Genomic DNA, 27,500 nt, shown 5'->3' on the forward strand with positions numbered 1-27,500 from the left:
CTCAAAGACCGTTTTACTCTACTTCAGTCTTCCTTTTCTGCATTTCTCAATTCTCTCTCTATTTATATTTCCTCCTTTAGTTCTAACTCAAGTAAAATGTCATCACTTTTTGCAATTGGCGTCTTGAATCTAATTTTATCCACAATTTCAGATTCTGACGTAAATATTAAATCTAGTCTCGACGGTTCTTCATCATTTCTAAATCTAGTGTTTTCTTTTACCCATGGTGTCATTGTTCTATAGTCATGTCAAGTAATACATTTCCCAATAGATCTTCTCCACCTTTCACTGTCATCTCTTCCCAACAGATTTCTTTGCAGTTAAAATCTTCCATAAGTACCACGTTAACTCCATCCTTCAGCATCTCATTTAATAAAAGCCTTATATCTTTTAACATTTTAGAATAATCTTTCTCCAAGACCCAGTTTTTTGGGGGCAAATAAATCACCGCAAACTTTCTGCTTTTCATGTCACTATCTTCAACTCTTATTGTGATCATCTCCACCCTGTTCTCTCCATTTGTTACTTTGGTCACATTTAAATTTTTTAACATGACTACACAGTCCTGTTTCCCCTAAGCCAGTGATTAAATAATCCATGTCCAACATTGGCAATAGTGGACCCCTTAATTTTGTCTCCGCAGTTCCCATTATGTCTGTTTTTTTTCTGACAGGTAATCATTTAATTAATTTAGTCCTGAGATTAATCTGTCGATATTAGTATAAGCTAGCTTTGATTTTCTACTCTCTCCATCTCGTTCTCTCATCTCTTCGTTTCTTTTTCTTGAATATACAAAAAAAAAATTCAGTCTCATATCTAACACTCCCCACTAGAACTTCGTTTTCGCGACCTCCGTTCTTTTCTCGTATATATATATATATTTTTTTCTTTGCTTCTTAATTTCTTATCTTTTTCCCTTTGTTTTATCCTTTTCTATTTCTTGCTCTTCATCTTGTACTACTTTTAAAAATGTTCTTGCCAATTCTTTCTCTTTATTTTTCTGGGACCAATTTAAGTTATGTTTTTCCTTTAGACCATATACTACTATACACTTCTTTTTATTCACTGTATCTCTTACAAGATTTTCTTTTTCTTTAATTACCTGAATAACTGCATATTTGACATTCTCCTGCATTTATTGATGAACATTTTCTTTAAAAATTACCTAATCATTTTCTTGGTCCTTCCTCCATTCATTCCTGAGTTGCTGTAAATCCTCCACTCATATGTTTCTTGTAGCTCTCTCGGTCATTGCCTTTATTTGTTCATTGATCTCTTTCTTTATGGTCGCACTATTAGTAATATAATTATTTTTCAAGCTCTTATTTTCACATTTCAACTCGGCCAGTTATTTTATTAATGTACTTACCTCTTTATTTATTTCGGTGTTTTCTTTATTTAAGTCATTCACCTCCTTATTTGATTCTTTATTCGCCTTCTTTAGATCGTTAGTCTCTTCCATGATTCCTTCATAAATCTCATCTCTCTCTCTATGTCTATAATTCTACTATTGTGCGTGCATACATGTGTGTGTGTGTGTGTGATGGAGGGGGATGCTCTCTCCCCCATGTGTACTTGTGACCGATTCAAGCTTTGTTTCCCGAACACTATACAGACTTATGCTACTTACGTTATATATGTGAAAGTAGTAGTAATTCGGTCCTTTACTTTTTTCTTGTGAATTTTGTTTGAGAGCGTCCAAGAAGTTATCCAAAATAGGTTGATTAGCAAGTAGGGTATCAGGTCGATAGAGAAAGCATGTATCCAGCGTTTGTGTTTCCGTGTCTTTTTCTGTGCTGTTGTCGTACACACAACCAAGTATATCCAGTTTGATCCTGACAAGGGAATAAAGGGAATGTAAGTGTAAACCTATTATGAAGACATTCGCTATATAATATCAAAATAAAGTTCGTTCGAAAGTATAAAATTCTAGAGGTAATATTAGCATAAGTGTAGACACGCCACGTGCAAAACAAATATACGAATCAGCATCTCTGGAAGAAAGGATAAAAAGAAAAATTATCCTAATGTACATGTGTGTTAGGAGCCAAAAAGTCGTTAAACGAAAAAGATAAGGATCTCGGTGAATAGACGAGAAGACACAAATTGAAATTCAAGAAAATTCCTCTATAAACTCTAGAAGGAATCGAACCTCTTAAATAGAACATTTGGCAAGTGAAACATATTTTTATGTAAATTAAAAGATTCAAACAATAAGGATTTTTAAGAAGGGTGTGACTGCTGAAATACTGAAAAGAACAGTAAATATATTAAAAAGCAAGGCAAGTAGAGAGAGAGAGAGAGAATGAGCAATAGAGAGGAGCAAGGGAGAGAGAAAATGAGCAAGAGAGAGAGAGAATAAAGAAGAGAGAGAAAGAACGAACAAAAGAGAATAAGCAAAAAAGAGAGAGAGAATGATCAAGAGAGATAGAGAGAATGAACAAGAGGGGAGAGTGTAAGAGGCTGGTAGATTGAGGTAGACAAGTAGCTAGATAAAGGTGTAGGTGGCGACTTACATGTTTTGAAATCAATGGCCGCTAAGGAAATGCAGAATTGCATATTCTCGCTCACCATCCAATATTGGTAAATACAAGCTAGGGTATCGATAGAGGTGATGATGTTACGAAACGTAAACGCTAAGCCATTTCCCTTGGTGACAAAAGTGCTTGCGTAAGCAGTATTGATTGAGACAGTATAACAGCCTTTCTGATTGAAGAAAAGCGTGGAGGAGGAGAGAAATTATTGGTGCACAGAGGTAAAGTCACGCCTTTAAAGGGTGGCACTTATTTGTAACGGTCAAAGTTATTGGATGAATTGAATAGGGACGTCGAAGCAGACTTGGCTTGGTGGGTGTAAAAAGGATCCCAGGTGGGAGTCCTCTGGTGTACTTAATCAAACTAAGTTGTAGAAGTGTAATATTATTCGGAAGAAATGAAGAAGAAAATTTACGTTTAATTCACCCCATACTGATACTACGTGGCACTCGACTTAGTAGGATGAAAGAAGCATAAGGCCTACAGATGAGTGACGTACAATTATAAGAGGATAAAAGAAAGTGAAGAAAATTGTAAGTGACTGAGGAATTACTGAAAGTGTTAGAAGCTGCAGAACTAACAGAGAGAATGAGCAACAGAGATAGAATGAGCAAGAGAGGGAGAGAATGAGCAAGAAAGAGAGAATGAACAAGAGAGAGAGAATAAGCAAGGGGTAGAGAATGAGCAAGAAAGAGAGAGAATGAGCAAATGAGAGAGAAAATGAGCAGGGGAGAGAGATAGAGAGAGAGGATACCGTGGCGGAAGGACGTGCTTTTTGTTGCTCTGTGTGCTCTGTTATTTCCACGCTTTAGTGAGTTTTAACACACCTTTGGTGTGCTAAATTACACCAAAATGGTAGACAAGGCCATCTGTGATATTTGTGGAAAATGAAAAGGGAAAACTTCAGACTGGATACGATGCACTTTTTGTGAAAATTGGGCGCATATAAAATGTGTTGGCTTAGAGGGTGTGAAGTTAGTTAATATTCCTAAGTTAAACTGTCCGTGTGCAGTAGAATTTAAGATGGAAATCCAGAAGGATTTTGATGAAGTAATGGAAGATAAAATAAAAAAAAATCAGAGAAGAAAATTACCTATTGTGTAGAAGAACTAGGAGAGTTTCTGTGCCCAACATGTGCGGATGTAATAAAAAGGGTGGCGAAGCCAGTTGAGAAGAAGAATTCATTGTTAAGTTAGCTGATCAATCGGCAATAAGAGAGAAAAAGGTGGAGGTAGCGAACGCTTTGAAAGGTATACAGATTACGGATACGAGATTTTCTGAAAAGAAGATTGTGATGAATTTTTTGTCTGTGGATGAGATGAATGAACATAAGAACATAAGAACATAAGAATAAAGGGGAATGCAAGAGACCATAAAGCCTACACTAGGCAACTCCGAATCCATCACCACCTGTCATCCTGTTCCATAAAGTTGTCTAATCGTTTTTTAAAACAACTGATAGTTTTAGCGCTTACTACATGATTACTAAGTTTATTCCATTCATCGACCACACTATTGGTAAACCAATCCTTGCCTATTCCCTTCTTAAATCTAAATTTGTCCAGTTTATATCCATTACTGCGAGTCCTGCCCTGTTGTTTTATTAGGATGACCTTGTTTGCATCACCCTTGTTATAACCTTTGATCCACTTGAACACTTCTATTAGATCAACCCGCACTCTGCGTCTTTCTAGAGAGTAAGTCTAGGTGCCTAAGCCTCTCTTCGTAAGGCAAATTTCTGAGTCCATGTATCAATTTGGTAATTCTTCTCTGTACTGATTCTATTGAATTTATGTCCATTCTGTAGGATGGAGACCAAAACTGTACCGCATAGTCAAGGATGGGTCTAATTATCGCTAGATAGAGTTTAATAATTACCTCTGCACTTCTATTCGTTACCGTCCTAGTAATGAAACCTAATGCGCTGTTAGCTTTATTTCTGGCGCTAATGCACTGCTTCCTGGTTTTAAGGTCCGGACTCACCAGAACTCCCAAGTCCCTCTCGCACTCAGATTTTTCTAAAAACGTGTTATCTAAGCTGTATCTATTTTCAGGGTTTGTAGCCCTACGTTTAACACGCTACACTTAGAGATATTGAAGTTCATTTGCCATTTCACCGACCATGTTAACAATTTATTAGGATCATCCTGCAGAATATCTGCGTCGTCTCCTGATCTAATTAGGCGTCCTATTTTAGTATCGTCCGCAAACTTACTAACATCACTATTTATCCCATCGTCTAAGTCGTTTATGTACATAATGAACAACAAGGGACCCAAAACCGAGCACTGGGGGACCCCGCTAGTAACATTGCCCCACCTAGACTTTATTCCATTTATGGTGACCCGCTGTTTTCTGTTACTAATCCAAACTCTAATCCATTCTAACACTTTTCCTCCTATGCCATGGGCTTTGATTTTATTTAGTAGTCGCTGGTGTTGCACCTTGTCGAACGCTTTGCTAAAGTCAAGGTAAATAACATCGTAATTATCATTGTTATTTGACGGACGCCTCATATACTTTAGTGTAAAAGGATAGAAGATTAGTCACACATGACTTACCCTTGGTAAAACCATGCTGTGAATCACGAATCAAATTATGTCCTTCGATGTGTTTTCTGAGTCTATTTACTATTATTGAGTCAAGTATTTTCCTATAACCGATGTCAAACTGATTGGTCTGTAGTTGCATATAAACGATCTATCTTCCTTCCTAGAAACAGGAACAACGTTTGCCTGCCTCCAAGCAGTTGGCACAAAACCAGTGTCTACCGATTTATTGAATATTTCAGTTAACTGGTTGCAGATTTCAAATTTACACTCCTTAAGCAATATTGGAAAAATTTCGTCTGGACCCGGAGATTTTGTAGCTTTAAGTCTTTCAATCTGCTTTACTACTTCTTTACTAATACTTTATCTAACCTCTCATTAGTAAACATCAATAGCAAATAATTGTTAAACTCCTCACTCATTTTTCCTCCGATTCTATCATGACATTTTCATCGTTTCTAATTGGTCCTAATCTTTCTTTATTTTTTGTTCTATAGAGGTGAAAGAAACCAAAACTTTGGGTTGGATTTTGCTTGACTGGCAACCTTGATTTCATAATTACATTTCGCTGTACGTGTATTCCTTTTAACCAGTTTTTTATTTTTACGTAAAGTCCTATTTTCAATCCGATCTCATGTTTCAATCTGTCCGTCATCCATTTGGGAGTATTACTATTTTTCCGTATTGACTTTAGGGGGATAAATGTGTTTTGTGCATTAATGATTAGATCAGTTAGATTGCTATACATTTCTTTCAAATTCCTGACCTGACTGTTTAGTCCTCGCCCCCAAATGACCTGACCCAAGGTATGCATATTACCCTCCATGACCCGCACTCTAGACCTGAATTGACTCCCAGTTACGCACCGAGACCCGACAATGTTCAAAGCGTCCGCATGACATTTCTTATTCAATTTCAAATAGGTTTTTATATTGTCAATTTTTGCTTTCCTGAAGTCTGGTACTTGAACATTATTCGTCATTTTTAATTTTTCCTAAATAACATCAAACCTTATTTCTTGATGATCACTAGAGCCTAGACTATCTCCCACTATTACGCTGCTAATTTGGTGCTCATTGTTAGTTAAAATTAAGTCCAGGGTATTTTGTCCCCTCGTAGGATCGGTAATCACTTGTTTTAGGAAATTACCCTGCACCACATTAGGAATTTCTTCGCATGATGATCTCCTATTAAAGTTTCCCAGTCAATGTTTCTATAATTAAAATCTCCCATGATCACAACGTTTTTGTACTGTGACGCTCTGTGAATTTCATGAATCAGGGGATCAGTCTGCTCAATGCTGAGGTTAGGAGGTCTATACAAGACGCCAATAATAACATTCTTATTCTTGCTAATAATCTCTACCCAAATAGATTCCGTACAGTCATCTTCCTCAATCGAATTGTTGATTATACAGTTTAATGTATTTTCAACCAAAAGTGCTACACCTCTCCCATTCCTGCCAACCCTATCCTTGTGAAAAAACTTATATCCTTCTATGTCGATTTCCGGAAAGAAATGTTTATCAGCCATATTGATCCAGGATTCAGTAATAGCTATAATATCGAAACTCTCTACGCATGCTTTACCTCGCAGCAAATCAATTTTGTTAATTATGCTCCTGCTATTTGTATAGTAAACTTTAAGTTTATCCTCCCTCCACCTACTTTGGCGATTCTTTTTACAGTCCCTTTCTAAGTTGCTTCTATTGCCTAAACTATATTCCGATACTCCCCCCCCCCTACTCCCACGTAATCTACCCGAAAAAAACCTGTAGGATGCCTACTTCTCGCTCAAGGGATTCAGCAAGGAGCCGAAATCCTCTGGGCGACAAGTGCACCCCGTCCCTTGTGTATAGGTGATTCTTACCATAAAAGCGGTCCCAGTTGTCGACAAATGCCCATCCACTGGCCTTACAATGTTTTGCCAGCCTGCAATTCATTGCAATAGCCCTGGAATGCCACATGCCTCCAACTCTACGCCTCGGAAGGATTCCACATACAACAGGAACACCTCCCCTATTTCTAATCTTGTCTAGCGCATCCCGGAACCGCGCAAACAATTCCTCACTCAATTCCTCAATTCCTCAATTCCTCATTTCATGACGAAATTAAATGCAGTGAATGATTTCACAACAAAGAATGTGAAAAAGAAAAATTGAGTCTTAAAATCATGATTTGTAATGTGTATAAAGATGAATCCAAAGATGAGATGATAAATACTATGATTGAGAGAAACGATTTTTTGAAGGATGTTGTTGACGTGGAACATAAAATAGCTCTCGTTTTTAGTAAACCAGCAGCTGTGATCCTCATATTAGATGTGATCCTGATATTAGAAAAATGATTCGTGATAAAGGTGATAGGATCAAGTTAAAAATGGGGAGTCTATAATATAAAATACAGATTCTGGGTAAATACTTATCATTGCCAAAGCTAGAAAAATACTGTTCAGCTAAGGTAAATAATGAAGAACCATTCTGTAAATATAACGGAGGGAGACACAGATCTGATAAATGTACTGTGACTGTCAAGAAATGCATAAACTGTGTGAGATTTAAATATCCAGAAACAGACTACATTGTTGGTGACAGAAAATGTTGTCGAACACTGAGGAATGAGATGGTAAATAATGTAAAGAATACTGATGGAAATGCATATTTTAATGAAATGTGGATTTGTAAATATACATTTTGTTGGAAATAAGACATTAGAGATACGGAAATTGATAACTGAGGAAAAAATTGATATTCTTGCTATTGCTGAAACGTGGTTATGTGAAACGGATACAACTAAAATATGAGAAATGACACCTGATACACACACTTTCGTGTCAGTCCCCAGGACTGGTAGAAGAGGTGATGATGTTTACTGTATATCAAATTTGTTTAAAAAAGTACGTATACTGAAAGCTTTTAACTTGCTTAAATAAGTTTTGAACATGGTGGTAGAATTTTTTTTACTCATTATTGTTTATAAACCTCCATATATTCAATGTAATGTATTTATAAACGATTTCAGGATATATATGGAAACTGTTGATACGGTAAATGCAAATATTTTCATTTGTGGTGATTTTAATTTTTGGATTGATGATCCTGGAAATCGTTATGTTAATCTTTTCAAAGAACTGATGGACATGTTTTAGTTTGAGAACAGAGTAGAGGAGAGCACCTCAACTACTGAACATATTTTAGACCTTGTTCCCTGTTAACAATGTATTTGTTGAAGAAGTTAATATTATTTCGCCTGTTCATAAGCTAGTGAGCTTTGAAATCCCCTTTAATTTGAATGTAAAACAGAAAAAGAAAATTCTTTTTAGAGACAAAAAAATCCTTTCAACCGGAGGTGGTAATAGATAGGATAATGAATTGAATAAATGAAAAGATAAATGGTCTCTGTACACATAATATTAGGCTAAAAGAATGTGTATGTTGTTACACAAAGTTGTATAATAAGACTTCAAAAAGCGAATATGATAATGCTTGTCCTATCATAGAAAAATAAATTATTGTAAAGGATCGATCACCATGGTTTAATGCTGAAATTACATACATACATATACCAAAGACTTTTCCCCCTTACAAGGGAGGTAGCCAAAAAACAAAGGCATAGAAACCCCTCTCCCACCCATTCCATCCCCTACATAATCTACACCCTCTTCCCTCCATCTTATCTTGGCACCTCCTGAATGACGGGTCATCACTACATCTTGTCCACTGCCCTGGGTTCAGAAGCAGTGTCGCAAGATACAGCACATCCACAGCAAGGCCGCTTCATTAAATCGGTGACCCCCCTCCCCATCCATGCATAAATTGAACTGCTAGGGTGACATAACACATCCCTTACGAAGTCCCACCTTTACTTCAAACGACTCACTCTCTTCATTTCAAATCCTAACACAAGCTCTACTATTCTCATGAAAACTCTTGACTACTCTTAACAGCTTTCCTCCTATCCCCTATATCTGTAATACCTCCCACAGTGCCCTCCTGTCTACCATATCATAATCCTTTTCCAGATCCATAAGAGCCCAAAATATATCCTTACCTTTTCCTATAGCTTTCTCACATATCTGTCTTACCACAAAAATCTGATCTACACAACCTCTATCTGTTCTAAACCCACACTAATCCTCACCAATTAATCCCTCTGTTCCTCTCCTCATCCTTTCGTTCAAAACTCTCCCATAAGCCTTCCCAACTACACTTAACATGCAGATTCCTCTGAAACTACTACACTTACACTTGTCCCCTTTTCCCTTGTAAAGTGAAACTATACAGGCACTCCTCCAGTCCTCCGGCACTCTACCCTCTCTCCAACAAACATTAAATAACCTCATCAGCCAGTTCACCATCAATGTACATACATACATATATATATATATATATACCAAGGCTTTTTCCCCCTTACAAGGGGGGTAGCCAAAAAGGAAAAGGCATAAAATCATTCCCACCCATTCCATCCCTGAATACACTCCACACCCCTCCACCCTCCCTCTTATCTTAGCACCTCCTGGATGACGGGTCATCCCTGCACCTTGTCCACTGCCCTGGGTCACAAGCAGTGTCGCAAGACGCAGCACATCCACAGCAAGGCCGCTTCATTAAATCGGCGACCCCCCTCTCCGTCCCCCCATGCATCAGGAGATGACGGGGAGAAATCCATTCAGGCTGCGTCAAATCCTGCTCACACATACTACCTCACCCCCCATCCCCCCGCCCATTCCACCTCATGCATCACAACATCATCCATATACAACCATTCTCCATTCACCCCTGTCTTCTGTCCTCTCCCGTCCTTCCTCAACAGACATTCCCCTCTTCCCCAAAGCCCCCTTCACCCCATCCATCCACCTCATCCTAGGACGTCCCCTCATGTTCACTCCCTCCACATCTGCCTTCCATACCTCTTTTACTAGTCTTTCTTCACACATTCTTTCCATGTGTCCAAACCATCCTAATACTCTTTCATCAACCCTATCTCCCAGCTCCCATTCCACCCCCGTTCTCCTCCTCACCTCCTCACTTCTCACTCTATCTAGCCTAGTAGCCCCCATCATACTTCTCAGACACCTCATCTCAAACACATTCAAACTCCTTCTCTCTTCCTCTCTTATGTTCCATGTTTCTGCCCCATACAGTGCTGTTGGCACAATCACTCCTTCATACAGTCTCCTCTTCGCATCCATTCCCAAATATCTATTCCTCATTACACTCTTCAATCCACCGAGGCATTTACTCGCTTCTCTCAATCTACATTCTACCTCCACCTTCAGTCCACCTTTTCCTGCCACATTTGCACCCAAGTATCTAAAACTATCCATCTCACCTCCCACTTGTCTCCATTTTCTTTAACCATCTCCAATCCCTGACCCACTACCCTTGCATTTACCTCTCGCACTACCCCATCCATGTATAAGTTGAACAGCCAGGGTGAAATAACGCATCCTTGACGAAGTCCCACCTTTACCTCGAACCACTCACTCTCTCCATTTCTAATCCTGACACAAGCTCTACTACTCTCATAAAAAATCTTGACAGCTCCTAGAAGCTTTCCTCCTATCCCATATATCTGCATAACCTCCCACAGTGCCTTTCTGTCTACCCTATCGTAAGCCGTTTCCAGATCCATAAAAGCCAAAAAAAACATCCTTCCCCTTTTTTATAGCTTTCTCACATATTTGTCTTGCCACAAAGATCTGATCTACACAACCTCTACCCCTCCTAAATCCACATTGTTCCTCACCGATTACTCCCTCTGTTCCTCTCCTAATCCTCTCAATCAAAATCCTCCTATAAGCCTTCCCAACTACACTTAACAAGCTAATCCCTCTGAAACTACTACATTCAGATTTGTCCCCTTTTCCCTTGTAAAGTGAAACTATACAGGCACCCCTCCAGTCCTCCGGCACTCTACCCTCTCTCCAGCAAACATTAAATAACCTCACCAGCCAGTCCACCATCTCTGTACCTCCTTTTTTAGACATTCTGCATGGCATCCATCCAGACCAGGTGCCTTACCTGCTTTCATCATCTTAACAACTGCCCTCACTTCATCCTTCCTTATTTCTCCTCCATTTTCCTCACTCATCACGGTCATTTTCTTAGCATTTCCCACTGCAGCTATCTTTCACTCCCTATCCTCCTTCACATTTAGCAACTCCCTAAAATATTCTGCCCATCTTCCCCTTACTGCCTTCTCTACCATTATCATCTCTCCATCTGCACCTTTTACCTTTTCTTCTCTACTTGATTCGCCTCTTCTTCCTCTCTTAATTTCTTTCCAAAACATCTTTTTATTACTTTCAATTTTTTCTGTCATACTCTTACCCCACTTCACATCTGCTCCCCTCTTTGCCTCCTTTATCTTTTGCTTTACTTCTCTTTTCTTTTCTTTGTACCTCTCATATGACTCCCTCGTTCTATTTTGTAACCAATCTGTGAAAGCTCGCTACTTCTCTTCTACAGCCTTCTTTGTTTCCTGATCCCACCATTCACTACCCTTCCTTCTATTTCCCCCTGTCCTTCTTGTTCCACACACCATCCTTGCACACTTTGTGACTCCCTCCTTGAACCATCCCCATTCCTCCTCCACACCTAGCTCCACTCTATCCTTCACTCCCTCTCACTCCTCCTCCAGCTTCTTTTTGTACTCCTTCTCTTTTTCCTTTTCATTTAAAGAGTTCACTCTAAGCACCTCCCTACCTTTTGTCCCTTTCCTCTTTCTCCATCTATCCTCCACTTTCAACTTACCTTCTACCAAAAAATGATCTGATATTCCCCCACCCTCTCCCCTTAGCACATGTACATCCTTAACTCTTCCTATCATATTCCTATTTACCACTACATAATCCATTAACGCTCTATCTACCACCCTTCCTTCCACCACCCTCTCCCATGTGTACTTATGCTTGACTTTCTTCCGAAACACTGTATTTGCTATCATCAACTCTCTTTCTAGACACATTTCCACCATCAACTCTCCACTACGATTCTTTCCTGGAACTCCACATTTCCCAACCACTCCATCAATTGGACCATTTCCTACCCTAGCATTAAGGTCTCCCAGTACTATTACATTGATATTTCTCCCTAATTCCTCTATGCACTCATTTGAATCTATCCAAAAGCCCTCCCTTTCTTCTACACTCTTCTCACTGCCAGACCCATATGCACTTACAAAGACCCACATCTCCTTTCCCATTTTTACTTCCATCCACATTATCCTTGAGAAAACCTCCTTCCACTCCACTACACGTTTACCAATCTCTTCACTTACTAGAATAGCCACTCCTTCCCTCCCTCGCCCTCTCTTCACTCCTGATAACCTCCCACTTACACTCCCAAACTTACACTCACCCTTCCCTTTCAACTTAAATTCACTCAAAGCCAACACATCCATCTTTCTTCTCACAAACATACTACCTATCTCCTCCCTTTTACTCTCATCTGTACCACATCCACGCACATTAAAAGACCCAAACCTTAGGGTGCTGGTCGGAAAACTTCCAGACCCTCTTATGCCTTTACTTTTTCGTTTAGGAATGTCCCCTGTGGAGCTACAAGGAGAAGGGTGCCTAGTCCCAATCCCCGTCCCTTTCTTCTCGCCTCTTACGATCCAAATAGAAATACCTGGTTGCAGTATTCTTTTCCCCCACCACAGGGAATTCCCCCACCACAGAAAATGAATACTCAGAGAAATGGTACAGGACAGGAGCAAGGGGTTGGGGGACAGCATAACGGAGGGACAGTTGTAGTGCCTCCTTTTTTGTTCAGATATTCTGCATGGCATCCATCCAACCCAGGTGCTTTTCCTGCTCTCATCATCTTAACAACTGCCTCCATTTCATCTTTCTTTATTTCTCCTCCATTTCCTCACTCATCACGGTCATTTTCTTAGCATTTCCCACTGTAACTATCTTTCCCTCCCTATCCTCCTTCATATTTAGCAACTCCCTAAAATACTCTGTCCACCTTCCTCTCACTGCCTTCTCTTCCATTATCATCTCTCCATCGGCACCTTTTACCTTTTCTTCTCTACTTGATTCGCCTCCTCTTCCTCTCTTAATCTCTTTCCAAAAATTTTTGTTATTATTTTCAAAATTTTGCCATACTCTTGCCCCATTTCACATCTGTTTTCCTCTTCGCCTCCTTTATCTTATACTTTACACTTTGTACCTCTCGTACGATTCCCTTGTCCTAATTTGTAACTGATCTATGAAAGCCTGCTTATTCTTTTCTACACCCTTCTCTACTTCCTCATCCCACGACTCACTACCCTTCCTTCTATTTCCTCCCGTCCTCCTTGTTCCACACACCATCTTTGCACACCTTATGACTCCCTCCTTGAACCATCCCCATTCCTCCTCCACTCCTAGTTTTACTCTATCCTTCACTCCCTCCCACTCCTCTCTCAACTTCTTTTTATACTCCTCCTTTTCTTTCTCATTTAAGCAGTTCACTCTAAGTACCTCCCTACCTTCTGCCCTTTTTGTCTTTTTCCACCTATCCTCCACTCTCAACTTACCTTCCACCAAAAAATGACCAGGTATTCCCCAACCCTCTCCCCTTAGAACATGTACACACTTAACTCTTCCTACTATACTCCTGGTTACCACTATGTAGTCCATTAACGCTCTATCTACCACCCTTCCATCCACCACCCTCTCCCATGTGTACTTATGCTTGACTTTCTTCCTAAACACTGTATTTGCTATTATCAACTCTCTTTCTAGACACATCACCATCAACTTTCCACGGCTGAAACTAAAATAACAAAAAGGGGAAAACGTGGAGCTGAATATATCTGGCTAAGAAGACGTACTTGCAGTGCTAGAAGAGAATTTAGAGAGGCGAAAAATAAATACAATTCATGTATCAAAAACAGGAAGCGTGATTTCTTCACAAATAAGATTAAAAATGTATGAAATTATCTGAGTAAACTATATTTAATTTTGAATGATTTGACTGGATAAAAAAAAAGTTACCGGAAGGTTTTAATGACAAGGAATTAGCTGAGAAGTTTATAATAAAAAATATGGGAAGATATTAAGAGTGGTTCTGGGGTTATCGAGAGTTTCAAATCAAGTAATGGTACTCAGACCTACGATAAACGCTGAAGTAAATTATTTAGATTTCATTGGGTTTATATTAGAGATTTCTTGTAAAGCGAAGTTGATTTTCATTGAAGGAGATCCATATGGAATATCAGATTTTAAAAGTAGCTTGAAGATTAGCAATATTTTGAAGATTTATATTAAAATAATCAACCTATGCATAGTCAAAGGTACCTTTCCAGAAGGTGAAAAAGTTGCTTTTATTAAACCTGTTATCAAGGGAGCTCTAGATAGTCAACTTTCAAACTCATATAGACCAGTGTCAAATTCATATTTCTTATAAAAAATGATAGAATGTGTAATTCTGGATCAAGTTAAAGAATTTTTACGACGAAAATAAGTTTTGCCTGATGAACAATCAGCTTATATACAATTATATGCAACTGAAACTGCACTATGTTCTGTGATAAATGATTTGATTGTTTTGATGGATGATGGAAAGTGTGGTGTTCTGATCCTTTTGGACTTGAGTGCAGCTTTTGATACCGTGGTGCATAGTTTGTTAGTGAAAGATCTGGAAAATATTGATGTTGAAGGTGAGCATTGGAACTTATGAAGGACTATATTGAAAGGAGAATATATTGTGTACAGATAGAAAATTCCTTGTCTGGAACCCAGAATCTATCAAGAAGGGTTCCACAAAGTAGCGTACTGGGTCCTATTCTTTTTTGTATCTATACAATTGAACTATCAGATATATTAAGGAGACATGGAGTAAACTAAGAGAGATTATGATGGAAATTAAAGAATGAATGGATTTGAAACAATTAAAATTGAATGATGATAAAACTGAGTATGATCTTGATTGAGAGGATTAGGAGAGAAACAGAAGGAGTTATTGGTGAGGAACAGTGTGGATTTAGGACAGGTAGAGGTTGTGTAGATCAGATCTTTGTGGTAAGACAGATATGTGAGAAAGCTATAGGAAAGGGGAAGGATGGTTTTTGGGCTTTTATGGATCTGGAAAAGGCTTAAGATAGGGTAGACAGAAAGGCACTGTGGGAAGTTATGCAGATTTATGGGATAAGAGGAAAGCTTTTGGGAGCTGTCAAGAGTTTTTATGAGAGTAGTAGAGCTTGTGTAAGGATTGGAAATGGAGAGAGTGAGTGGTTTGAGGTAAAGGTGGGACTTCGTCAAGGATGCGTTATGTCACCCTGGCTGTTCAACTTATACATGGATGGGGTGGTGCGAGAGGTGAATGCAAGGGTAGTGGGTCAGGGACTGGAGATGGTTAAAGAAAATGGAGAAAAGTGGGAGGTGAGCCAGCTGTTGTTTGCGGACGACACTGCGCTTGTGGCAGGATCGGAGGAGGGATTGAGGAAGTTGGTGGCAGAGTTTGGGAGAGTATGTGATAGAAGAAAGCTGAAGATAAATGTGGGTAAAAGTAAAGTGATGAGATGTACAAGGGGTGAAAGTGGCAGTAGACTGGAAGTGAACATTAAGGGAGAGCGACTGGAGGAATTGGATAGTTTTAGATACTTGGGTGCAAATGTGGCAGGAAAAGGTGGAGTGAAGGTGGAGGTAGAATGTAGATTGAGAGAAGCGAGTAAATGCCTTGGTGGATTAAAGAGTGTAATGAGGAATAAACATTTGGGAATGGATGCTAAGAGGAGACTGTATGAAGGAATGATTGTGCCAACAGCACTGTATGGGGCAGAAACATGGAACATAAGAGAAGAAGAGAGAAGGAGTTTGAATGTGTTTGAGATGAGGTGTCTGAGAAGTATGGTGGGGGTTACTAGGCTAGATAGAGTGAGAAATGAGGAGGTGAGGAGGAGAACAGGGGTGAAAAAGGAGCTGGGAGATAGGGTTGATGAAAGAATATTAGGATGGTTTGGACACATGGAAAGAATGTGTGAAGAAAGACTAGTAAAAGATTTTAGGAAGGGATGCCGGACAGAATGTCAATGAACGACGGGAGGCCGGTGTGAATCGCGATGACGTAGGGGGACAAAGTGTACAAAAGAGATCGGATGACCGTGAGCGACCAGATGTCGGTGATGGGGGGAAATGTTAATTTTGATGGGAGAAATGTTTATGAGGCACTGAATGTCAATAAAGGACCAAATAACAATATAAAGCAAGGTGTCAATAAAAAACAAAATTATAATGTAAGGCATGATATTGAAACTCAAAATGTGTCAAAAAGAAATAATCACGAGTTTCTTAAAACCATGTACTTTAATGTTCGTAGTATTAGGAACAAATTTCAGGAAATACAGTGGTATGTTAACAAGCGAAAATCTCGATATGATAGGAATAACCGAGACATGGTTAAATGGTAAATAGATCGAAGCTGAATTTAATATTGCTGGATTTAAACACTTTCATTAGGATAGAAACCACAAGAAAGATGGAGGTGTTCTATTGTACGTTAAAAATAACGTCCATGCTTGTGTTTTAGAAAAACTGAAACAGGATGCATATGATAGTTTGTGGGTAGAGTTAACCCAAACAAATGGACAAAAAATTAATGTAGGTGTAATATATAGGCCAAAGACATTATCATTAACTGACGACAAACTGTTATTTCAAGAACTGTCTAGTTTCTGCAACCGGGATTTATTGATAATGGGTGATTTCAATTTTACTGATATTGATTGGATGACCCTTGAACATGGCCATATAGGTAGTCGCTTGATTGATTTCCTTGGTGACAATTACTTAGTTGAGCATGTAAAAGAGCCCACAAGATATGGAAACTTACTCGATCTATTGATCACTAGCCGCGAAAGCATGATATCCGATATAGAAGTCGGTGAAACTATTGCAAATAGCGATCACAACATAGATTCAAACTACTAAATTTTTTGAGAATAGATACTTGTATTTCTAAAATACCAGATTTCAGTAAAGCCCAGTTCATAGGACTACGTCAGGAGCTTCAGCTTCCAGATTGGGAGGAAAAGTTAAGCGAAAGACCAGTAGATCAGATGTGGGAAATATTTCAAAATACGCTCACTAAGATGATTCATACTTACATTCCATTTAAGGGCAGACGTCCCCCAAATCAGGCTCGCCCAAAATGGCTCGACAAAGAAACTGAAAAAAGTATTACTAAAAAGAGACGGGCTTATAAAGAAATATAAGTGCTCGGGCGCATCTAATGACTATGAAAGTTATGTATTAAAACAGAGCGATTTAAAAAAGACAATGAAAAACAAAACAAAAACGACAATACGAAATGAATATCGCTGATATATCCAAAGAGAATCACAAAGAATTCTATAGTTACATTAAAGATAAAAAGGTTGTTAGGAATCACATTTTTCCAATATTATCTGCTGACGGTCAACTTGAATATTCAAATAAAGGAATGTTTAATATTCTAAACAATTATTCTAGCTCAGTATTCGTAAACGAAACACTTCAAAGTGAACTTCAAACTGAAACCTGTGAAAAGTCTAGGGTAAACTTACTCACTAAGGTAAATATAACTAAAGAAAAAATTAAAAGGTGTATAGAGAAACTCAAAGTTAATAAAACACCAGGGCCTGACGGTTGGCATCTAAGAATCTTAAAGGAAATGAAAAATGAGATTGTTGTTCCATTAGAAATTATTTTCAAGAAATCCACCATATACTCAGATGTCCCAAGAAAATGGAAGCTAGCTAACGTTACTCCCATATTCAAAAAAAGGTGACAAAAAGAAACCAAATAACTATAGGCCTATAAGCTTGACTTCAATCGTAGGAAAAATGATGGAAACTATAATCAGAGATGCTATCGAATATCATTTAGAAAGTAATTGTTTGATGAATGGTAGCCAGCATGGTTTCAGAAGGAAACGTTCTTGCTCGACTAACTTACTCGAATTCTACAACACAGTTATCTCGAATTATGACAAAAGATATACTATAGATTTAATATATTTAGACTTTGCAAAAGCGTTTGATACCGTCCCCCACGAAAGACTACTTACTAAATTAGCTTCACACGGAATAAGTGGTAGCCTATTAAGTTGGAATAGTAATTGGTTGAATGATCGAAAATAGGGAGTTGTTTTAAATGGAAAACTTCTAGATGGAAATTTTTTACATGTGGAGCTCCTCAGGGTTCCGTTCTTGGGCCAATTTTATTTATGGTATATATAAATGATATAGACCATGGACTAAAATCTACTGTTTCCAAATTTGCTGATGATACAAAAGCTGTGCGGAATGCCAAATGATCACTTAAACCAATTAGATATTCAAGATTTAGATAAATTACAGCAATGGTCTGAAAAGTGGCTAATGAAATTTAACACAAGTAAATGCAGGGTAATGCACATAGGTAAAAATAGAAATAAGTACAATTAAAAGTTATTTGGAAATTCGTTGACAAAAATGAATAGTGAAAAAGATCTCGGCGTAATTATCAGGAACGATCTCAAATCATCCAAGCAGTGTGTTTCAGCCTCTGAGAAATCAAATAAGATTCTAGGACTGATTGCGCCATCTTTTGACTTCAAAAGTTCATCACTCATACAAGCTATATGAATCGTTAGTTCGTCCACATTTGGAATATGCTGTTTCCGTATGGTCACCGAATCTCATTAAAGACATTGACAGACTGGAAAAAGTACAACGGCGAGTCATAAAACTAATTCCAAATATAAAAAAAAATAAATCATACGAAAATCGACTAAAACATATGAATCTGTTTTCCCTAAAAAAAAGCGTAGACTCAGAGATGACTTGATACAGGTCTTTAAAATTCTAAAGGGAATTGACATCAAAAGTGACAAAATTTTCACACTGAATGAGAATCAGACAAGAAACAATGGTCTCAAACTGTCCGGAAATAGATTCAATTTGGAAGTGGGTAGAAACAACTTCGCCAACCGTGTAGTTAATGAACGGAATAAACTTCCTGCAGAGGCAGTGCAATGTAGTTCAGTTCGAAGCTTTAAGAATCATTTAGATAAACACTTAAGCAAGATGCTGTAATGGTTATCATTTATCTTATATTATTTTTTGTTGTCATTTGTCTATTTGTTTATCATTATTTGCTTAATTCTCATGTATTATTGGTTATATGTCAATTTATTATTATTTACTATTTACCTGTTTGTTTTTTATTCAACTATACCTATGCATTTATTTATGTCTTTTATTTATTATTTACATTATTATAGTTTTTATTTATTCATTTATTTATCTATTATTATTATGATCTTTTTTTTTCGCATCCGACCTAGATATGGATCAAAAGGTCTCTTGTCAGCATGCTCCGCCTTTGTAATCCTTTGTAATCCTTTGACGATAACTCAAAAAAAAAATGTAGACGAGAAAGCTTTCCTTACTTTCGGCATGTGTTCTTCTCTCACCTCGGCTCTTTTGTATGCTTTACTACTTGCAATATGACCCTGTCTGCTGCATGGGGACGGACGTAGAGATACTTTGCATTGGTTTCCCCACTCTTGAATCTTGTTTGATGTAGTTCCGTGTCTTCGGAGTAGTACCATGGGCTGAAAATGAAAAGAGTACTGGTAAGAAGTTAAGAGAAGAAAATAAAATGAGAAACTAAATCCGTGTGTAAACAAAAAGGAAAATGTGTGTGTGTGTGTGTGTGTGTGTGTGTGTGTGTGTGTGTGTGTGTGTGTGTGTGTGTGTGTGTGTGTGTGTGTGTGTGTGTGTGTGTGTGTGTGTGTGTGTGTGTGTGTGTGTGTGTGTGTGTGTGTGTGTGTGTGTGTGTGTGTGTGTGTGTAATGATATTAATTATAGTAATGACGCAACAATAATGATAATATTATATATAATAACAAAAAATATTAAAAATATAATTGGTTTAGTTAACAGTAATATAGTGATACACTGATAACATGCAATTTGTGCTGAATTTAGGACTAAACTAAATTGAGTTGATAATGTACACTATAGACGAAATGACACTGTTCTTATAGCGATCAGTCCTCGGCGCTCTGTTGGGCACAACTTTGTTGCTTTGTCTTGTGGCGTGGCGTGGTGCGGGAGCGTCACGTGGGAGGAAGTGTCGGTGACGAGGGTAAGTCTTTATAATTTTCTCCCGATAACTCTCGAACAGCTTCGGAAGATTCAGGGGGGTCAGGGCGTTTTTTATTATTACTTTTTGTCTATTTATTTATCTATTTTATTTATTCATTTATTTATCTATTTGTTTTATTTACTTATTTATTTTTACTCTTTGGACATCTCATGACCCTGTCAGGCCACTCCAACTAGGCTCTTTCGCAAAATGTAAACAAGCTTTCTCTACCCTATAACCCTTAGACTACTTACAGTATCAGAAAGACATAAATGAGGTAGCAATAAAAAGTACTAATATTCATCTAGCACTTGATGAAAACTTCATGAACACGTGGACTTGTTGGAAACCATAGTGATTTCTGAAGATTGTTCTTCGGCATACTAGATTCCCTACGCCCAAAGGAGTCAGTTCATGGTGTGGCATACGTCGTGAGCCATTTTGGCAAATCAAACTTAGTAAATGCCTCTGTCTCTCTTATTTCCCATCTATGTGCTATTTAATCTTTAAGATATACTGTGTATATAATAAAGGAAGCTGTATAGTACAATAGATATAACTTTTTGGGATTATAATAAGTATTTTAATCGGTTTTATGACACGTGGCAAAAGCGCTTTTCTCCATGTTCCCACTTCGTGATCTCACTGAGGACAGGTGACGGTGACGATCAGATAACACTGGTCAACAAAATCTATTAAGATACCTGTCCCACAAGCAAAGGGAGGTGAACTTGATAGACTTTCTTTCTGCAGATTTCAAATATGGTTTTAGAAATTTTCTATCGGGCATAATTTTTCTGTGATAGCATATTAAATTCTAAACAATTAAGTGAGGATGATAGTTCAATGAAACTTACCTTTGAAATGTAGAAGTGTATGATTTTCGAGTGTATTTTGCTTCTGGGAGATCCCTTTTTAGTGTCCAACAGTACTCAGCCGACATTGAAGAGCTCCACTTCCCTTGATACCAGATTTCCATGTTCAGAATGTCCTGTTGAAACCTCTCACCGTGCTCGTCACTGACGGCGCCAATATTTGGAGGGAAAAAGTCCAAGTGAGGGTCTAGGAAGTAAACTTTTAGGCTCATATTGCATCCTAAGGCCTTGTAAGATGTCAGTAGTTCTTTTACGATTTCAGAATAGTTATTTGCTTTGTGATTACCCAAAAATTCTGCTCAAGCTTTCTTAAATGACAGCCATGCAGCTTTCTCAAGATCATTTAGCTCTTCATCAAAATTCTGGTCTCTCGTCAGCTCCCTAATCTGTGGTCCAACAAAAATACCTTCTTTGATTTTTGTGTCACATACTCTAGGAGGCTTATTTTTCAAATATGTGAATCCTTTGCCAGTTCTATCCATACCTTTGACAAAAATTTTCATCAACCCTAGGTTAATATGCAAAGGAGGCAGATAATTTTTTCTGAATCAACAAGAAGAGGATTGACAACATTCTTCTCTCCTGGGGTCTGAGATCGTTTCTCTTCGTCAAAATGGCAAGAATTGTAAGTGACGCGCCGACACGGAAGTGTTTTTGTCACAGCAACCATCAGTCGAAGATATTGAAGTAGGCCGTCTCCTGTGTAAATTGGTAGATGAACAGAGAGAGTTAGGGGAATAGTAAGATGTGGGTATCCCTCTAAGCTCCCAGTTTGCTCATACTGCGAATTATTAGGTTGTGCGATTGGTGATTGTGGGCTAAGGATGTTGTCAGAGTGGGAGCGGAAGATGCAGGCAAAAAGGTTTAAGCCTGTAATAAAGTCTTCGAAGGCATCAGAGCCTAAGATTAACCCCAAAGTGCAGGTGAAGCCAGTTGAAGTAGCAAATAGCTGGAGAGTTAGCCATTCACCAGACGCAGGTCACCAGTTTTTTTTTTTTTTTTTGTCTGTGGAGAAGGTCACTGTAGACGAGGAATCGAAACCCGTCACAGTTTTGCACGATTCAGGGGCTCCATAAATCCCCAGTCATGTTGTTTTAGTAGAAGGAGAGGAGAATGGGGAGTGTGTAGTGACATCTACACCCCTACCCCCCCGAGTCACTTAACCCCGTTATAGGGAACGCGGGCGGCGAGCCCGACGATGTCCTGTGTGACACTGCCTTTCTTTTCTCCCAGCCTGATGATGAGGTAACAGACCTCACCTCTCTTTTCGCTCAAAGCGATAATTTTTCTTTTGTTAGTCCTCCCCCAGATAAGTCCTTTTCAGGGAGACCGGAGTCCGTTGCAGAGGGACCGGAGCCGATTGCAGCCCAGACGGAGGACGAGGAGCTGACCATTGCAGCCCAGACCAAGGACGAGGAGTTGGCCCCTCCTTTGGAGGAACCTGATGAGGAGGAGGAGCAGCAGGCGAGACAGCGGGAGGCCATCCCCGGTGCTGGCCAAACAACTGACAAGGAGGAGGAGGAGGAAGATAGATCATTTAGCTCTTCATCAAAATTCTGGTCTCTCATCAGCTCCCTGTGGTCCGACAAAAATACCTTCTTTGATTTTTGTGTCACATACTCTAGGAGGCTTATTTTTCAAATATGTGAATCCTTTGTTCTATCCATACCTTTAACAAAAAATTTCATCAACACCTAGCTTAATATGCAAAGGAGGCAGATAATTTTCTCTAAATCAACAAGAGAAGGATTGACAACATTCTTCTCTCCTGGGGTCAGAGATCGTTTCGGCTACACATTCTTTTCATAATGATTTTTTCTTATCCCGACTCTCCCACTCACAGAGAAAGCAACAAAACTGTCTGTGACCCAGCTACATTCAAGTAAGCTTGTCACAACATTTATGTTACCACAGATATTCCATTTATATTCTTCATACTTAATTTTTTGCAATAGAAGATTCATAATATCATGTGTTTCCTTCATGTTAGCTTTATGGGCCAAAGAAACAGAAGGAAACTTATTTCCATTGTGGAGCAAAACAGCTTTCAGGCTCACTTTTGAAGAGTCAATAAACAAGTGCCTCTCATTCTTGTCATATTTATGGTTAAGTTCCTCCATAACAGAATATATATAATTGCAAAACACCACGCCATACTCAAGTGAGAAAAACTATTCAAAGCTACAATGTCGCTTACGATAACAAATAGCTTTGGATTCTTTGTGGCGAAGATCCCAGCCTTTTAACCTGGAAGCAAGAAGTTCAGATTGGTGTTTTGACAAGTTTAAATCCAACACAAGATCACTCAGATCTCCCTGACTCAATAAAAGTGGTTCACTTGAAAAACATATTGGCTGAAAGTCTATGTCTTCTGCTTCTTTTTCCATAACCTATTTACTTCACTCATCATCACTTAGTTCCATTTGTTTTGGAGGGTCAGGTACAGGAAAGTCTTTACTGTGAGGTGCTGGTCGCATATTAGATGATAAATTAGGATATTTTACAATATGCTTGAATGTTGATATTTCACCTTTTATATTTGTAATTGTCACGTATCCCGATGTCACGTGGTTTTCTTTTTGCAGTGATGGTCAATCGTTGGCCAGCACTCAGTCCCCACCCCTTTTCGGCCACCTGTCAGCTGTGTAGTTTGACAGACAGGTCAGGGGCGTCCTTTTGTTAAGGCCTTGCTCTCAGGTCAAGTAGCTGTGGCCGTTAGCTTTTTTGCCAAGTTGTATTATTTTATTACTTTGTGGTTATATTTCTTTCTTTGTAGTTTACTATGTCTAACTTATAACGTAACCAGATTTCATGCAACTGGTCCTTTTTGAATCTCAGATACCATTTGTCAAGACGTACGCTGCGTCGTACGGATGTATTTGTGATTTTGTTTAAATGATGTTCGTATGGCAACAGTTATCAATTGTCGGCCGGACATGTGTGCTTCGCTTAATGTCAAGTTGCCATCTTTATAGTTTTTCTTTCTTGTAACCCTTTCTACTATGTTGTGATTAGTATTAAGGTTTTTATTTTTGCTACGTGCATTTCTTGTGTGTGTAATTTTAAGTTTTGTAACTGGGTTAGGCTTGTTAGCTACCAGTTGAAGTGGGATAGGAAAGCACTTCCTATTGACCTTTCGGCCTCTGACTCCAGTGACCATCAGGTCAATTGGCGAGCCTATATAGACAAGGTCAACCCGTTTCTCGAGGCTTTTTTTCATCTTCTTTCACTGAAGAGGAAGCTGCCAACTTCCGTAAGTTTAAAGTTAACCCCTTTGTTTTAAATGTTGCTCTGGTTAACCTTTTTGTTGTACTACAGTGCTACGCGTGGTGACCAGACGTTTTATCTTAAACTTAGTTTTAGCAATAAGTAAATGCACGGAGTCTTTTAATCCGCTTTGTAAGTTTTCATATTTGTATTTTCCTTTTACTGTACCATTGATTTGCATATTTTCATCTTTCATAATTCCGTTTCCGTTGTTTAAATAGGCCAAAATAATTAGATTTATAGTTTATTGTTAAATCTATCTTTAATAAAATGTAAATATTTCTTTTTAACTTTTTCTGTCACCGTACTACGCCGGACCTGGCAAATAACCTAATTGTTTTGAAGTAGTACGTCTGTCACGACCTTGTCCGTAGATATTCAATCCCTCCTTCTTAATTCACAAGGTCATATTGTTGACATAATGTAGAAGTAGGATCCTGAAGTATGATCTTTTGGTTATCTCCAAACCTTAGGGATGGCAAAAGGCACATGGCGTGAACCTTTCGCCCATGCAGTGAGAAGCCTGACACAGATTACACAACACACATGAGAGGCCCAGCTTTTATCCTGGCCCCCTCACTTTGTAGCCAAAATGATATTCATAACACCTTTCTATCAATGACATGAAACACCGTCTTTGTGACTTGAATGTCAATACACTGCAAATAAAGCAAAAATTGTCTGGGTGGCTTATAATGTTTATTGGTATTGCGAAGGTGAATGGCGGGTACGTTACTGTACAATATCACAAACTTATTGTCACACAAATGCGCATTACACTACCTCATACCAACACCTCAAACATAATACTGCCAAACATATAACAATCTCACGCAGTGTTGCCAAACTCAGTGTTTTAACCGCTTGATTGAAATTTATCCCACGTAACACACGTAACGTAACTTACCGTGGAACACAAAATCTGTGAGTGATGGAAAAACTTGGAGACTATCTTTGGATTCTGCATGCAAAAACATATAAGATAAAGCTATTGTTTTCCCTGGGACAAATTCTTTGTTGAACAATGTAGTTAGTGGTCAAATTGGCAACGTCGAAATCTGAACGGGCTCCCTGGAGTGCAAGAACAATGATACTTTTCCATGATCAATTCAGAGATAGTACCACTCATTTCTTTGTATCAATTTCCTCATTATTGTAATGATAACACGGGCTTACTTGGGAGCCTAGGGTGTGTGTGGCTCACAAGCACAGACATCTAGCGAGGCTTAGAAACACTTGGGGTCAAATGTTTATGGCGAGCAAATTAAAAGAAAGCTTTTCACCCGTGGTTTGGTCCAAGTTTCTCCCTTATCACTGTTAAGACACCCACGCTTTATGGGTCAAGAGTTTTACATCATTTAACTTTCTTCTTAACAGTTTGAGTTCCAGTTTTTATTCTGAAGATTTCCTTTCAATATTTCCACTTTCAACGGCTTACCACAACTAACAGGGCATGCCCTACCACGGGTTGCTTACCACTTTGTAGGAGTTTGGTAGTGATGGTGAGTTCTACTTTCTTCCACACCTGTTTGATTCATTTGCAAGCCTTATAGGAATCTTGATAGACTTTTCTATTTTTGATTTTGATGAATGATTTACATTTTCAAACTTGAGATATTCTAAAATACGAAACTATAAAAGTCACTTCCTGGGGTGATCACCTCCCTTTCACTGTCGTTTGGATTTGTTATCACACTACGTATTTTAACCCTCAAGGCATCATTTTAACTCTGCTTTTCCTCCAAGAGATAATGCGACCATCTCGACCAAACTCGTGCGTGTCTATGTTTGTATGTGTGCGTGTATATGTGTGTACGTGTATAAATGTGGACGTGTAATTATGTAAACGTGAGCGAGTATGTGCGTGTGCAAGAATTTGTGTGCTTCTAACCGTGTGTTTATGCATCTGGGGTGTGCGTGCGTGATATTAGCGTAGGAGTGTCAACATCAAAAGCATGTATTCATGTAAAACACATGTGACTATATATCTATGGAAACATGCATTTCTAAGTGGTCTACTTTGCATAAGTGAACACACGTGCCCGTGTTCTTAATAGCATTATGAATACTTATCCAGTGTTATAAGAACATGTATACAGTTCACTGATAAACCAATCTGTATAGGAGACCCATCCTGATTATTCCTTCACCTGTAATTATATTCGTTGGTGTTGGTCACGTTGGAGATATAGTCATCGTCATATTGAAAAGCAAGCTGAAATTCCTCTATGAAATTTGACTGTCCTCCCTTGATGTAGAGACCAGAAACCACAACTTTCTTCCTGAAGGCGATCTGCAGGAGACCACACAGTGACGTAAGAGTGATAAAGGTTAGTTGAGTGGGTGGGGAAAACAGGGAATAAAATTTCTCCATCTCTCCCTACCTATGACCGGAAATGATAGTAATGGAGGAAAGAAGATGGAGAGGAAAAGTTGTATGAGCATATAAATACAACGAAGCAAATTGGATAGAAACAGTAAATGTCACTTAATGAGCAGGATTTAAAATGTGGAACGGAATTAGAAATTAATAAGAAAAAAAGGAGGACAAGAATTATTCTAAATAGCATATATTCTTAGATACAGTTGGAGACAAAGGGAATGTATTTCTAGTGGAAGTGGTGTTGTTCTAAGATATACTTGGTTTTTGGTTACAAAAGACTGAGCCTTCTATACTTTTTTCACTCAATCTTTCTCTATGCTCAAACCATCCCAGTATTCTTTGAGTAACCCTATCTACCAGCTCCCTTTTCAACCCCCACACTCCGCCTCCACTCATTTCTCATTCCATCCATCCTCGTAACTACGTCTATACGTCTTAAACACTTCATCTTAAACCCATTTAGATTTCTCCTCCTTACCCTCCTTACATGCCAAGTCTCTTTCCCATACAATATCATAGACAGTCTCCCCTTCATATAGTCCATCATCAGATACTTATTTTTCACGACAATTTTCATCCCCCAGTACATTTATTTGCTTACCTCTCTTCAGTTTACCTTCACCCACTCTTTTCCATTCCCTGGTGTATATGTTCATAGATATATAAACCTATCCGCATATTCTAACTCCTTTCTTTTGAGACTTACCTCCAACTCACTGCCACTTTCATCCCTTGTACATCTCATCACCTTACTTATAATTTCGTTGTACATACATACAGCTTTTTC

The 27,500-nt window shown here is 38.6% G+C and overlaps 1 protein-coding gene across 1 annotated transcript in view; it reads right to left on the minus strand.

The window, feature by feature from the left end:
* LOC143033705 (uncharacterized) overlaps nucleotides 1-27,500 on the minus strand; it is a 47,738-nt gene that overhangs the window by 16,982 nt on the left and 3,256 nt on the right. The window contains exons 3-5 of the mRNA XM_076199188.1: nucleotides 26,481-26,623; nucleotides 19,512-19,652; nucleotides 1,631-1,835 (exon numbers count right to left, since the gene is read on the minus strand). Of these exons, the coding sequence (XP_076055303.1) occupies nucleotides 1,631-1,835; nucleotides 19,512-19,652; nucleotides 26,481-26,623 (489 nt within the window). The remainder of the gene's footprint in view (nucleotides 1-1,630; nucleotides 1,836-19,511; nucleotides 19,653-26,480; nucleotides 26,624-27,500) is intronic.

Source organism: Oratosquilla oratoria, chromosome 16 (assembly GCF_046742065.1).
Source record: "Oratosquilla oratoria isolate Oo_2021 chromosome 16, ASM4674206v1, whole genome shotgun sequence".
In the NCBI taxonomy this organism is placed as follows: Eukaryota; Metazoa; Arthropoda; class Malacostraca; order Stomatopoda; family Squillidae; genus Oratosquilla; species Oratosquilla oratoria.